The sequence below is a fragment of the Hyla sarda genome, chromosome 2, assembly GCF_029499605.1.
Source record: "Hyla sarda isolate aHylSar1 chromosome 2, aHylSar1.hap1, whole genome shotgun sequence".
NCBI lineage: Eukaryota > Metazoa > Chordata > Amphibia > Anura > Hylidae > Hyla > Hyla sarda.
The window spans coordinates 458,380,685-458,396,756 of NC_079190.1; the positions used below are offsets into that span (position 1 = coordinate 458,380,685).

The 16,072-nt window shown below is 44.2% G+C and overlaps 1 protein-coding gene across 4 annotated transcripts in view; it reads right to left on the reverse strand.

Annotated features, from left to right (window-relative positions):
* SAMSN1 (SAM domain, SH3 domain and nuclear localization signals 1) overlaps window positions 1-16,072 on the reverse strand; it is a 106,388-nt gene that overhangs the window by 21,421 nt on the left and 68,895 nt on the right. For 3 of the 4 annotated variants that reach the window (XM_056560856.1, XM_056560855.1, XM_056560857.1), the window contains one exon: window positions 2,095-2,166. The exons of the other annotated variant lie outside the window; for it this stretch is intronic. In XM_056560856.1, the coding sequence (XP_056416831.1) occupies window positions 2,095-2,166 (72 nt within the window). The remainder of the gene's footprint in view (window positions 1-2,094; window positions 2,167-16,072) is intronic. 4 annotated transcript variants of the gene reach the window in all.

Below are 16,072 nucleotides of genomic sequence, written 5' to 3' on the forward strand. Positions count from 1 at the left end.
CCAGTGATTAGCTGAAAAAAAATGGCTTACACAGAGCCTAGCACCCGGTCTCCGCTGAACCACACTTCCTGGTGCTAAACGTTAGTGATGAGCGGCATTGGTCATATTCGAATTTGTGATATTTCGCGAATATATAGACGAATATTCCTGACAAGTGTATTTGCATCATTCTAATTGGCCCACAAGTGAAAAGAAGGAATATGCGAATATTCACATAGGCGAATATGTGCATATGCGGAAAAAGTGAATATTCGTAATTTCAATTTTATAGCAAATATATTCGCAATATTTGCGAATTTGCGATATTCGCAATAAAAATTTGCGCCCAACACTACTAGCCATTGCCTCTTAGCCTATTATTAATCGCAGCGGCGTCCCACCTCAGCCAGTGATCAATGTATAGACCCCCAGCACCAGAAAGTGCTCCATGACGGTCACCAAACGCCTCCATAACGAAGGCTACGGGGAAGTGAGGAAGGTATATACCCTTTTTATGTTTTTTTGTTTAAGTAGACAGCCTAGGCATATTTTTTTGCTGGAGTTCCCCTTTAAAATGTGTGTGTTTTTTTTTTGCATGGGAAACTGATTGGGAAGGTATGGTTTTTTATGTACAACCATTCATGCTATTATAAGCCCTTAGGGCTCAGTACACTAGGACAGTGTTTTCCCACCAGTGTTCGGGTGGGTTCACACCACAATTTTGCGATACGGTTTCATAAAAAAAAAAAAAATGTATGCAACCGTACAGAAAACGGTGCCCATAGACTTCCCATTCAAAACCATATGCACCATAATGTATACGGTTTTCTCAGTTTTTCAAACCACACGTTTTTTATACTTTTTTTTTTCTGGACAGAAAACCGTGGCCTACCATGGGTTTTTGGTCCAGGTGAAAAACCGTATTAAACCGTATACGTTTATTTTAAACATGGGAGTCAATGGGAACCGTACAGAACTGTATGTGCGTACGGTTCCATCCAGTTTTCACCATACGGTTTTTGACTTTGCACAGTTTTTTTCATGGAATTTCAATCAAACGAGTGAAACTTTATTCATAATGGAGTGAAAAGTTAAAAATGTATAAGTTTTTTTCTTAAAAATGGATTCAACCGGACATCATTTTTCAAACTGTATACGGTTTTCAACAGTATACAGATAAAATTTTGCACACACGTTTTGATACAGTTTAGTCAGGTTTTGAGGAATCCGTTTTTTTAATCAAAAACCTGATACGGGGACTGTATTGCAAAAATGTGGTGTGAACCCAGCCTTCCTCCAACAGTTGCAAAACTACAACTTCCAGCGGCTGTCCGGGCATGCTGGGAATTGTAGTTTTACAACAGTTGGAGATATGTTGGAGATATGCTGGTTGGAAAACATGCAACAAATACACAAAGTGTGAACACAGCCAACAGGTTATCAAGAATAGAAGGGACATGGAGCAAGTGGAACATCACTGCAGAATCGGACTGCACACTAGTTTCATAGTCTGCAACCATGGAGACAGATAGGCCTGCATAAGAGCTGTAAACACAAAAGGGTAGATTAATATTATTGTGTTTTTTTTTTATTTATTTGAGACTATTCGGATTGTTGCTTTATTTCTATATAGATGCAACAAAACAACGGTTGCAAAAGCGTTCGTAGCCTTTACTATTTGTTGCCAATGAAAATCAAAGGTGGCGATTGGCTTTAATGTCTTCTCTTTTAATGTCCTCCCTACCTGTTTACCTCATTATTCGTCACTTAGCTCGGAGTATTTTGTGTTTAATTGTTTCCCTCCGTCCAGGTTTTTTTATTTTGTAGTCATTACCGCGTTCGGCAGACACAAAAATTCTCAGGAGGAGCCTCAAGGTCAAAGGAGTGAAACGAAATAGAGCAGAGAAGCTCCCCACTGATCTTCTCTGCAGAGCGGCGGCCCTTTCATCTTCCTTCCCTTTCATACACTGCATAAACCCTGATCACTACACAGCGCCATTAAATAGATGAGATAACGCCGCCACACACAGTCATTTCCCAAATCATCCCCAGATCAGATGTATCATTATTAATACAGCACAGGCAAAATGCAGTGAGCTGCGGACATAAACAAACCTCCGCCAAATCTTCTGGCTTGGAAATGGACGGTTTCTTAAAGCGTTCGAAGGTCCCGAAGCTGCTGGTGCGCTGCAAAAAAATAAAAAATAAACAGAATAGGACGGGATATTAAAGAGGAGATTTCAGGAGTAAAGATAAAAGCATGGATGACTGGCTGCAGACCCCCATGTCATCTAATGCCCTGTGTCTGATTGGTTGAGGTCTGACCACTGGGACCACTACAGATCGTAAAAACAGGGGTCCCCCAGTTTACATGGAGCAGTGGTAAGATATGTATGCTGCCCCTCCATTTAACTTTATGGGTCAGACAAAGATAGCCAAGTGCACTACTCAGCTACCTAACTCTGGCCCATAGAGGTGGACTTAGAGGCAAAACCGACTTTGAGTCCATTCATACAGGGGACACAAGATGACGTTTTTGTGATTACTGTGGGTCCCAGTGATAAGACCGCCACCAATCAGACACTCATCCCCCTATTCAACAGAAAGGAAACAAGTGTACTTCTTGGGAAAACACCTTTAGAGACCTATCAGCTCCAGACCACCTCTTTAAGGACGTACTAGTTCAAGATTACCCCTTTAGGGACCTACCAGTTCAGGATCATTGCTTTAGCGATCTACCAGTTCAGGATCACCCCATTAGGGACCTATTAACTCCGGCCCACTCCTTTAGAAACCTACCAGTTCAGGATCACTCCTTTAGAGACCTACCAGCTCGGTATCACCCCTTTATAGACCTACCCCCCACTCATTTAGGGATCTACCAGTTCAGGATCACCCCTTTAGAGACCTACTAGCTCCAGATCACTCCTTTAGAGACCTACCAGTTAAGGATCTCTCCTTTAGGGTCCTACCAGTTAAGGATCACTCCTTTAGAGACCTACCTGCTCCGGATTACTCCTATAGAGATCTACCAGGTCAGGTTCACCCCTTTAGAGATCTACTAGTTCAGGATCACCCCATTAGGGACATAAAAGTTCAAGATCACCCCTTTAGGGACCTATCAGTTCAGAACCACACCTATAGGGACTTACCACTTCAGAATTACACCTTTAGAGACCTACCAGTTCAGTATGACCCCTTTAGGGGCCGACCAGTTCAGGGTCACCCCTTTAGGGGTGACCCTTTAGGGGACCATCGATCAAACACAGGCACAGACACTATATTTTGAACTACACTAACTTTACAGCCCCTGTTGAACAGTCAAACAAAAAAAGAAATCCTGAAATACCCATTTAATTTGTCAGATAGTAACTCGGCTCATTTTTGCCCCATATCCGGTTTTGTGGACAGACTGCAAACCGTGGTATGCTACGGTTTTGATGTGATTAAAAAAACGGCCACAAGGTGATTCTGTTCTGTTCCCTGCACAGGTCAAAAAGTTTGGTCTCCTCCCGGCCTGGCAGAAGACCATACTCAGGAAGTGCATGCGGGGCATGGCGAGGCACAGCTCTCACAGGCTTCAGTGATGTTGCGCCTGCTGGGGAACGCCCACTTTCTCCTGCTGGGAGCTCACATAATGTGAGCAAGGGGAAAGGTATTATACAGAGCTTTTTAAAGCTCGGAATTTTTTTTTTGAGGACGGAAGGAGTAGTTGGGGAATATAATCTGAGACAGTTTAGAAAATATGGTTTGATGACAGGTACTCTTTAAAAGCAGAAGCTTATGATATAAGTGTGGTTTTTCAGGTATATAAGAATCTGCTGTGCCAGGAAACACTATATAAACGCATGCACCCAGAGATTTATAAGGTCATCGTGCATACTGATTATGGATGTATGGGCTCCATTATAAAGACAAGACTCTAGAGTAGTGTTTTTTCAACTAGGGTGCCTCCAGCTGCTGCCAAACTACAACTCCCAGCATGCCCAGACAGCCTTCGGCTGTTCGGGCATGTTGGGAGTTGTAGTTTTGCAGCAGTTGGAGGAACACTGGTAGGGAAACACTGTCCTAGAATAGTCATTTATCCACACCTCATACAATCACTGGACCATGAACATTGCCCTGATCAGTTTGCTATATCATTGATATATCGACAGGTACTACGTATTGATGGGATGATAAATAAAAACTCTAGATAAGTATCTGCTAGAACACTTAAAAAGAAATTACATTACATTACAGTAGGATCTGGAATTGAATGAATCAACCCGCGTGGGTTTGGAGCACAGTAAAATATGAATGCTTTTTATATCCATTCTGAAATTGTGATGACATTTACAGCTTAGATATGTTCCACATAAATGAACTTCTAAAAACCGCTGGTGGGTGGGTTGCCCAATAAGATTTGTATCAGATGGGTACAGGGCCAGGGGGTGATTCATTGAGGTGTATAGTTCCTTTTAAGGTCTTTTTGATTTACAGAATGTTGTCAAATTAATTGTTTATGTAGCGATAAACCATCAAACAAAGAAGCTTTATTGAAATGCATATAAAATACATACAGAATAGAAAGGATATATAAAACAGCTGGTCCATAGACCAAACAAGAACCATAACATCAAGGTACAATCTTCCGTTCAATAGTACATTCCATCAAATATCGGTAATGTAGACATTATTATGTATACCGGTGCCAACAATGAGCGACAATGAAAAGCATCAGGATTATATAAAGACTCTATCCAGGATAAAAGTCAACTCTCAATAAGACACGACTCCCTCTCGACTCCTCCCTGCCTAACATAGAGAATACAGGGAGAAGCTATGGCGTATATAAGGACAGTAAGATGAGGAGAACCAAGGTTCCCAAACTAAATTAAAACGGTCCACCTGATCCTCCCTAATAGCAGTGAATTTTTTGTTCAACATTATAGAGTTAACCCTCTCCACTAGTCTAGTTTCCTCCATTGAGCAGCAATGTGTATACGAACTGTAAACAGGACATATTGAGACAGTTTAAATATTCGAAACTGCATTCCAGCTGGTTTGTGGCTTAAGAGACAGTAAGATGGAGTACGCAGTACCCAGTAAGAGAGAATAGATGATAGCATGTCTAAGACCTGTCTCCAGAATCCTGCCCCCACTGGGAAGCTCCATCACGTGTGATACAGTGTGCCCCATGCCCCACACTCACGATAGCATAGTGGTGAAACGAGGGGGTAGATGGTATGAAGGAGTGTAGGCACCCAGTAGGAACTGTGCAATATCCTCAGTGAGGTTACTGCAAGGGAAACCTGTCAGCTACCTTTACCGATAGTAGTGCAACACTCCTTCCACTGTGCGAGCGTGAGCATTGTATGAATGTCCGTCTCCCAGTCTATCATAAATTTAAGTTTAACGTCCTGTGAGCATATAGATCAGAAAGTAATCGAGGCATGTTTGAGGAGTATATCATGTGTCGCTCAAATGGGGTAGGGATAATTTGTGTACAGTGGTGTAGCTGGGTTGTATAAAACGACAAAATTTGTCTCGCCCTAAATTGTTCTCTAGCAGGTATGGTGAGACGTTGGCATAACGCAGCCAGGGTGGACAGGGAATGGCCAGCCAATAAGTCATTTAGACAAAAAATATTATTCTCTCGCCACCAGAGAAAAGGGGAGGGAATTAGTCCAGGAGAAAAAAATGGATTGTGCAAGTATGGTAGAAGTGGAGAAGGGACAGATTGCAGAGAGAATTTGAAACGAACCTGACGCCAAAGAGAAAGTGCATATAAGGTAACTTGTTCAGAAGAAGGAAGAAGAGTAGAAATAGGTGGAGTAGACCACATAAGTGCGGCTAGTGAGTATGGTGAGACCAAGGACTCCTCCAAACCCACCCACCTGGGAGCTCCCCTCTTCATATTAATCAGTGCAAGTTGTGCTATACGGGCTGCATAATAGTATTTAAGTAGATTCGGTACTGAGAGACCCCCCGCCCTCCTATGAAGATGCATAATAGCCCTCCCAATTCTAGGTTGTTTATAGGACCAAATATACACAAAAATTTCCTTCTGTAAAGAAAGAAGATCCCCTTTTAAGATTGGCATGGGAAGAGTCCGAAATAAGTATAGCAGGCGAGGTAATAACCCCATTCTAATAACATTAATTCTCCCCACCCAAGAAATATAGGGATAATTCCATTTCGATAGATCGTCTCTCAGAGAGCGATACAAGGGGGTATAATTTGCACTATAGAGGGAGGATAGGGTAGGCGTAAGCCAAATTCCCAAATAAGGTAGTCCCATGGAGGAGAACTTATAGCCAAAGTTGAGAGTAATAAGGTGTTTGGTCGTAGTGGGGACATTACAGTATAGAGCTTCAGATTTAGTAGCATTAATACGAAGACCTGATGCTCCGGCAAAGCTTTCTAACACTTATGCCAGGTTGAGAAGAGAAGTAAGTGGGCTAGAGATAGTCAATAACAGGTCATCCGCAAATAAATTACAATTATATTCTCTTTCGCTCACCCTTGCTCCCATTACATCCAGATTATTACGTATACGTACCGCAAGAGGTTCCATCAGTAGGGCGAAAAGTGCAGGAGAAAGTGGGCATCCCTGACAGGTACCCCGCAAGATATAGAGGGGCAAAGGAGTTGTAGAGGGTAATTTGAGGTAAAATTTTGGGTTCAGATATAGATGTCGCAAGATAGTGACGAAAGGCCCCCTAAAGTCAAATTTATTTAGAACAGCAAACATATAAGGCCAGGTGACGTTGTCGAAGGCCTTTTCTATATCTAGTGCAAGGGCCATCATCAGTGTTCTAGAAGTGTCAGACCAGTTAATTAAGTTGATAATCTTGCGGACATTGTCAGGGGCCTGCTTCCCTGGGATAAAACCCACCTAGTCAGCATGTACTAGTGAGGGAAGGAAGCGGTTTAGACGGTGAGCAAGAATAGAAGTAAGCAATTTGGTATCTATGTTCAGCATAGATATTGGCCTATAGTTTGCTGGTTGCAAGTAGTCTCTACTAGGGTACGGAATAACAGAAATATAAGCATTAAAAATTCTGAGGGGAGGGTGGTGGATGTACGCAAAGAATTGAACAGTAAGGTAAGGTGGGGAACTAATAAGGAGGTACATTTTTTGTAGTAAGCTGTCGAAAAGCCGTCCGGGCCAGGTGACTTTTCGGACTTAAGCTGTGCAATGGCCTCTGTGATTTCCTCAGCTGTAAAAGGGGCGTTAAAGCAAGGCTATGGCATCAGGTTCCAAGGTGGATAGAGGGACAGAAGAAAGGTAAGAGGAGATGGTAGGATCAGAAGGAGAAGACTGTGAGGGTGCGGAATATAGGGAAGACTAAAAAGAATGAAAAGCAGAGTATATGCGATCAGGACTAGAAGCGCACACCCCAGGGCGTATCTGTAGTGAATGTACCGTATAAAAAGATGCTGTATTGCGTAGCATGGACGCTAATAGGCGGTCAGGCTTATTTGCATAATGGTAGTATGTGGCATTCGTCCAGCAGACTGCTTTTTCCACCTCACAAGAGAGCAAGGCATCTAGCTGTGCCCTAGTATCACTGACAGCTTTGTAGAGGTATAATGATGGGGATCGCTGGTGAGTAAATGTCAGCCTAATCAGTTTAGCTTCCAAAGCCAATCTAGTGGCAGACCTATCCCTTTTAATTCCTGAGGCCAGAGAAATAATTGGGCCTCTCATATAGGATTTATGGGCCAGCAATGTCCAACATGGTTCTGCCGTAGATTGAGCATTGGTTAGAAAATATGAAGATAGATCTGCCTCTAGCTGGGACTTGATATGTGGCATTGTGAGCAGAGACTCATTAAGTTTCTGTGGTGAGCCACCGGTGTTATGGCGGGACCACGGGGTATAGCAGTGTAGGTAGCGGGGCCAGATGGTATTAACCCCTGGGGCAAGATGTTGTTAACCCCTAGTGTTCGTAACGCCAGGATGTGGTTGTATGGTGTAGGGTATCGCCGACAACCAACCCAAAACGGCATGTAGTAAATCAGAGTCCAAAGCAGGTTTTGATGCAACTGGAACTTTACTGAGGAAGGCAGTATAACAGTCTTTACAGATAGCCAACTTCCACAGAGGTGACCGGGACACAGGGAACCTTTCAGTCTTGCTTGGACTTGTAGTTGCAATAATGATGATGCAGCCAATGTGCTACTGTTATGACTTTGGTAGGGAAAGTAGAGACTTGACTTGCACTCACAGATTTGATGTGGCTGCAAACTTTTAGGCTTTGGCCTAGCTATCCTGGACTTGACTTGTACAGGACTTGGTTCTTGCAAGCAAAGCAAGCACAAGAGCAGGAACCAAGAGCTAAGAGAGTGCAGGAAAAGAGAGAGAATTTGGAGACTACAGCCCTTTATATAATCAGGGGGCTGTACTAAAGCCCATTGGTAGCTGGTTGCCTGTGGTTATCTGTGTCTCTGGAACTCTGGGTATATCACGTGATCACATATCACATGCCAGATCACATGGCCATAGGAAGGTCCTATACAGTGTAAATATCCTAATAACCTTTGTATATCACTCAAATTCACTGTACGATACATAAAATAGATGTACATACTCAATATGCAATACAATACCATATAATGACTTAGGGGGACCCTGCAGGAGAGCCCTGTGGACGTGAGGGACTCTACCTGAGGGGACTTTAGGACTGTACAGAACCATGTTCTGTACCGGACACCCCATTTCCATCTAAAAGGAACCATGGCGCTTCCCACTAAATGAAGAGCTGGGGAAACTAAATCATGGTCTGACCAAATGGAGGGGACATGTCTGGCATATAGGAGTTTTGGAAGTAATGGGGTATTAGCAAGAATCCAGTCAATTCGCGTGTACGAGTGTTGTGAAGGTGAATAATAAGTGTAGCCCCATGTTTGGCCATTGTGCTCCCTCCAAGCATCTACCAAATTACCGTCTGCAAAGATTTAAAGTACCTGACGTTGTTGGGTCCCCGATCTACGAAGTAGGGCAGTGTGAAAACGATCCAGGGAACTGTGGACCACAAAGTTAAAGTCGCCAGCCCAAATCAACCATTCGTAGCTCAGGGATCCAAGCAACGCGCATAGTGTGCTGAAAAATAAAATAGGAGAGTCAACAGCAGCATAGGAATTCACTATACATAACTTTTTTTCATCTAACGTCCCCAATAAAATCACATAACGGCTGTCAGGATCAATTATAATGTTCTCCACACAGAAAGGAAAGGCATCATGTAATAGAGTAATGATCCCTCTGCTTTTGGTATGGTAAGTAGACATATATACCCGTTGAAATGATCTGTGAAAAAACTTAGGAAAGGAAGTAGGTGTATAGTGCGTTTCCTGTAGACAGATTACATCAGGACTTAACCTCACGTAATCCTTAAAAGCTTTCCCTCTCTTATTAGGGGAATTAAAGCCCCAAACATTATGAGTTATTAATTTACACATGCTTGCATAGGGATACGGTAAAAAAAGCTATGTGTATAGTGGGCGGGAGTCACAAAGCCCCCATGAATTCGTATAGCACCGATTAAACCTGGAACATACAATGCATGAAATTTGCCTATACCGGTGTACCTTGTCAAAACAAAAAAAGGACAAACAAATAACAAGCAAAACAAACAAACAAAAAAACAGTCAACAAAGTACAGGTGTGGAAAGACGGGCCAGGGTATGCCATGACCTATCATTCTTCCTTGCCCCGAATTTGGGGTATGAAGGCACAACTTTCCGGCTGCACCACCACTGCAACAACAAGACGTAGTCCATCCGGTAGGAACAGCAACTATATTGGATCCAGTCAACTCCTGAGTTAGAAAACTGAAGGAATAACCAAATTGTCCAGGAGCAGTTCAGCCATTTATCATTTTGAGACTTCCTCAAATCTATGTCTCAGTCCTCCAATAAAGTGGTACAAAGAATTAAAGGGGTACTCCGCCCCTAGACATCTTATCCCCTATCCAAAGAATAGGGGATAAGATGTCAGATCGCTGGGGTCCCGCTGCTGGGGACCCCGGGATTGCTGCTGCAGCACCCCGCTATCATTACTGCGCAGAGCGAGATCGCTCTGCACGTAATGACGGGCAATACAGGGGCCGGAGCATCGTTACGTCACGGCTCCACCCCTCGTGACGTCGCGGCCCGCCCCCGTCAATACAAGTCTATGGGAGGGGGCGTGGCGGTGGTCACACCCCCTGCCATAGACTTGCATTAAGGTGACGGGCCATGATGTCATGAGGGGCGGAGCCATGACGTCACACTGCTCCGGCCCCTGTATCGCCCGTCATTACGCACAGAGCGAACTCGCTCTGTGCAGTAATGATGGCGCAGTGCCGCAGCGGCGATCCCCGGGGTCCCCAGCAGCGGGACCGTGGCGATCAAACATCTTATCCCCTATCCTTTGGATGGGGATAAGATGCCAAGGGCGGAGTACCCCTTTAAGCTGGCTTGTTAGAGGTACGGTGCCGGCGCAAGTGATCATAAGCGCGAAGGGCGAGTTGCCCATTGAGGTTGGGCTGGCAGGTCGACCGGGCGCATTTGTTCTGTAGCAAGGACATCCAGGGCCTCCTTCAATGTACAGATAAGATAAGAGCGGCCATTGAGCTGAAAAGATAGGGAAAAAGGGAATCCCCATTGGTACTTTATCTGCTTCTGTACCAGTGCAAGAGTGACAGGTCTGAATTCTCTTCTACGAGCCAGAGTAGAGCGAGCTTGATCAGAGAACAATTTAGCAGCAAGCCTGGCAGGGTTGGCAAGTCTCTAGCAGCAGGACATCATGGAACTCTGCATAATGCAATTTAAGGATAACATCCCTGGGGAGATCTGTGTTTTTAGGCCTGGCCAGGGGTCTATGTATCCTATCAAAGCCTAACAATTCTGGCTCTAGGTGAGGGGCCAGTTCATAAAAAATATCAGTAAGTACCTTAGTCAGGTCTGTCATAGTATCTGGCAGTTCCCTCAAGCATAGATTTGCCCTCCTGGACAAAGATCTTCCATCTTCAAGGGCCTCCAGCCTATGGGCCTGTCCCTCAATATCATGGTGGTCCATTTCAACGACATTCACCAGGTCATCAATTTTAGATTCCGCGTCTGCCACCCGCTGCGTTAGCTCCTGGATCTGCGCAGTAAATGTTGTCAACGCTTGCGCTAATTCCTGCTTGAAAAGTGCTTGAATATTGCCTAACATGGCTGCTGGAGTCAGTTCAGCAGGCTGGGACTGGTGCTCGTCCTCAGAGTTTTCCTCAGTCACAAGGGAGCTCGCCTCGGCCATCTTGGATCTAGTTCCGGCCCTGAAGATGTCCGGAATAGATTGGGTTAAACCCTTTGAAAACGGCTGGAGTTTCTTTTTTGTACCGGGTAGGTGTTCTGGTGCTAAGGAGCCGTGGAGCAGCACTGACAGTGGCTTATCGCTGCAGCCAGTACGGAGCTCAAATCAGTTGCGACTGCCTCAGTGAGCTGCATGCATGCACCCCCGTTTATGTAGTGTTTAACCCCTTAAGGACCAGGCCAATTTTCACTGTAGGACCAGAGCGTTTTTTGCACATCTGACCACTTTCACTTTAAGCATTAATAACTCTGGGATGCTTTTACCTATCATTCTGATTCCAAGTTTGTTTTTTCATGACATATTCTACTTTATGTTATTGGTAAAATTTTGTCGATACTTGCACCATTTCTTAGTGAAAAATTCCCAAATTTTATGAAAAAATTGAAAATTCAGCATTTTTCTAACTTTGAAGCTCTCTGCTTGTAAGGAAAATAAACATTCTAAATAAATTATATTTTGATTCACATATACAATATGTCTACTTTATGTTTGCATCATAAAATTGACGAGTTTTTACTTTTGGAGGACATCAGAGGGCTTCAAAGTTCAGCAGCAATTTTCCAATTTTTCACCAAATTTTCAAAATCGGAATTTTTCATGGACCATTTCAGGTTTGAAGTGGATTTGAAGGGCCTTCATATTAGAAATACCCCATACATGACCCCAGTATAAAAACAGCACCCCTCAAAGTATTCAAAATGACATTCAGTAAGTGTGTTAACCCTTTAGGTGTTTCACAGGAATAGCAGCAAAGTGAAGGAGAAAATTCTAAATCTTCATTTTTTCACTCGCATGTTCTTGTAGACCCAGTTTTTGAATTTTTACAAGAGGTAAAAGGAAAAAAATCCTCTCAAAATTTGTAACCCAACTTCTCTCGAGTAAGAAAATACCTCATATGTGTATGTCAAGTGTTCGGCGGGAACTGCAGAGGGCTCAGAAGGGAGGGAACGACAATGGGATTTTGGAGAGTGAGTTTTTCTGAAATGGTTTTTGGGGGGCATGTCACATTTAGGAAGCCCCTATGGTGCCAGAACAGCAAAAAACAAACAAAAAAAAAAACACATGGCATACTATTTTGGAAACTAGACCCCTCAAGGAATGTAACGAGGGGTACAGGGAGCCTTAACACCTCACAGGTATTTCACGACTTTTTGTTAAAGTCGGATGTGTAAATGAAAAAAAATGTTTTTTTTCACTAAAATGCTGCTTTTTCCCCAAAATGTTAAATTTTTACAAGGGGTAATAGGAGAAAATTAGCCCCAAAATTTGTACCCCATTTCTTCTGAGTATGAAAATACCCCATGTGTGGACGTCAAGTGCTCTGCTGGCGCACTACAATGCTCAGAAGAGAAGGAGCGCCATTAAGCTTTTGAAAAGGGAATTTGTTTGGAATGGTAGTCAGGGGCCATGTGTGTTTACAAAGTCCCCCGTGGTGCTAGAACAGTGGACCCCCCCCCCCCACATGTGACCCCATTTTGGAAACTACACCCCTCACAGAGTTTAAAAAGGGGTGCAAGTGAGCATTTACACCCCACTGGCGTTTGACAGATCTTTGGAACAGTGGGCTGTGCAAATGAAAAATTACAATTTTCATGGATCACTGTTCCAAAAATATGTAGTTTCCAAAATGGGGTCACATGTGGGTATTTATTTTTTTGCATTTATGTCAGAACCGCTGTAAAATCAGCCACCCCTGTGCAAATCACCAATTTAGGCCTCAAATGTACATAGTGCGCTCTCACTCCTGAGCCTTGTTGTGCGTCCGCAGAGCATTTTACGCCCACATATGGGGTATTTCCGTACTCAGGAGAAATTGTGTTACAAATTTTGGGGGTCTTTTTTTCCTTTTACGTCTTGTGAAAATAAAAAGTAAAAGACAACACCAGCATGTTAGTGTAAATTTTTAATTTTTTTTTACACTAACAGGCTGGTGTAGACCCCAACTTTTCTTTTTCATAAGGAGAAAAAGCCCCCCAAAAATTTGTAGTGCAATTTTTCCAGAGGACGGAAATACCCCATTTGTGGCCCTAAACTGTTTCCTTGAAATACGACAGGGCTCCGAAGTGAGAGAGCGCCATGTGCATTTGAGGACTAAATTAGGGATTGCATAGGGGTGGACATAGGGGTATTCCACGCGAGTGATTCCCAAACAGGGTGCCTCCAGCTGTTGCTAAACTCCCAGCATGCCTGGACAGTCAGTGGCTGTCCGGAAATGCTGGGAGTTGTTGTTTTGCAACAGCTGGAGGCTCTGTTTTGGAAACACTGCCGTTTTTTCATTTTTATTGAGGGGGACAGTGTAAGGGGGTGTATATGTTGTGTTTTACCCTTTATTATGTGTTAGTGTAGTCTTATTAGGCTACATTCACACTGGCGGAGGTTTACAGTGAGCTTACCGCTAGGAGTAAGCAAGGAGTAAGTTGTAGTTTTGCAACATCTGGAGGGTTACAGTTTAGAGACCACTGTATAGTGGTCTCAAACTGTACCCTCCAGATGTTGCTAGGCAACTTACCGGCTTCGGTCGGATCCAGGGAGCCAGCTGCACGACATCGCCGGACTCCGATCTCCTCCACCGATGGTCGCCCGCAGTCTCGCCCGCAGGGTAAGTGATCGTCGGCACCGGTCCTCTGTCTGTTCCCTGTTCTGCCCCGCCTATTGTGGGTGGGCAGAATGGGGAAACCGAAAGTAAAGCCCCCCGCTCCCAATCTGCTATTGGTGGTGGCATCTAGACCACCAATAGCAGGGATAGGAGGGGTGGCACCCCTGCCACCTCACTCCTATGCCTTCAGGGGGATCGTGGGTGTCATGGACAACCGCGATCCCCATTATATTCCGGGTCACCGGGTCACCATAGACCCGTATGACCCGGAATAGCCCCAAATCGCAAGTGTGAATTCACTTGTGATTTGCGGTGATCGCCGACATGGGGGGGTCTGATGACCCCCCTGGGCATTTGCGCGGGGTGCCTGCTGATAGATATGGTATATGGACAGGTATGCCCTTGGTCCTTAAGGGATTAAAGGGGATTAAAGGGATTAATCAACTGGTGCCAGAAAGTTAAAGAGTTGCAGAAATCAACTGGTGCCAGAAAGTTGCAACAGCTGGAGGTCCCCTGGTTCATTGTCAAACATGCGCTAACCTATATTTCTGTTCTTTCATTTTTAAATTTCCCTTTCTCTTTTCTGAACAGGTTCAGTTTGTGAATGAAATGCATAGTAATTGCCGTGGGAATTTTTTTTTATTGATAAAACCACAGACTTAATTGGATAATTGCCGTTTAGAACGTTTGGACCCCAAAGGCTGTCCGGGCATGCTGAGAGTTGTAGTTTGCAACAGCTGGAGGCACCCTGGTTGGGAAACACTGGCTTACGTGCATGGTCAGCTTAATGCACACCCTTGTCAATATACTAGAAAATGATGCTGCGCAGGCATGTGAACAAGTGACAGCTTCTTGTTAAAGAGGTACTCTGGTACAGAACATCTTATCCCCTATCAAAAAGGATAGGGGATAAAATGTTAGATCCCCCTCTGCAGGGGGCCCCCGCAATCTCCGGGCCGGCAGCAGCGGCATCCGAAACAAGAGAGAGTGGAGCTCCTGTGTTCGTGACGCCACGCCCCCTCCATTCATGTCTATGGGAGATGGGGTGACGGCTAGTATGTAACTGTCACACCTTCCCTTATAGACCTGAATAGAGGAGGGCAGCGGCTTTAGTCGCCAGTCATCCGGCACGGAGCGAAGTTCGCTCCGTTTACGGATGACTGGCTGCTTTCCCGGCGATTCCGGGGGTCCCCAGCGGCGGGATCCCCGCAATTTAACATCTTATCCCCTATCCTTTTGATATGGGATAAGATGTTTTGCGCCGGAGTACCCCTTTAAAGGAGTGAACTGCATACTAATACCGCAAAAAGTTTTTTCTTTAGCCAACCCTAGCAAGATATGTGTCTGTGTGTTTAATACCTCAACCACAGTCCTCTGTCCACTAGCACATTTTTGCACTCACCATGACACTTTTCTATGTAGATTGTACTTTAGATTGTGAAAGATCTTAGATAGTAGGTTACTTAGAAACAACTTTAAAAAGTCAGTGTGAAAGATCTAAGATAGCATGATACTTAAAACAACTTCATAGTTAACACATAATATAAATATGGAATAAGGGACAATATTAAGAAACCATTGCTACTAAATGGCTTTTTTTTTTCAAATGTCAGTGTTTAGGAGAGGGGGCATTATTTAACCAAAACATTAGGCCCCCTTTACATGTGCATGCACAATTGATGAACACCAGATCCTAAACAACTTATGCACTTTTGTCATCAGTTGTGATGAGTTTAGGCCTGGTTCACTGAGCTGGATGAAGGACATATGTGAACTCAGCCTTACATTCATGTGCATACCTATAGAAGCCACAAAGGCTAAGGAGAAAAGAACATCGGGAAAATAATCAGAAGCTGTCTAATTCTTAGAATCATCAGATTTTACCCTATACAGCATAACGCTTGGCAAAGCATTATAATAGGTAAAATCTTTATTCTTACCATCCCTGGGGGACACTCCTGCCCCCAGGGATGGTGAGGATATGAATTTATAAACTCCTCCCTGCCGGCCCCGTAAGTAGTCCCTGGGCGGGGAGCTCCTCTCACCTAGTCCCGTTCTTGACCGTCAGCGATGCCCCCACTGTTTGATTGAAGGGCCAAGTCATCGCCTGCCAATGGGAACCCCTAAATTCTTCCTTATATAGTGTAGTGGGGGAGGAGTTGCCCCAG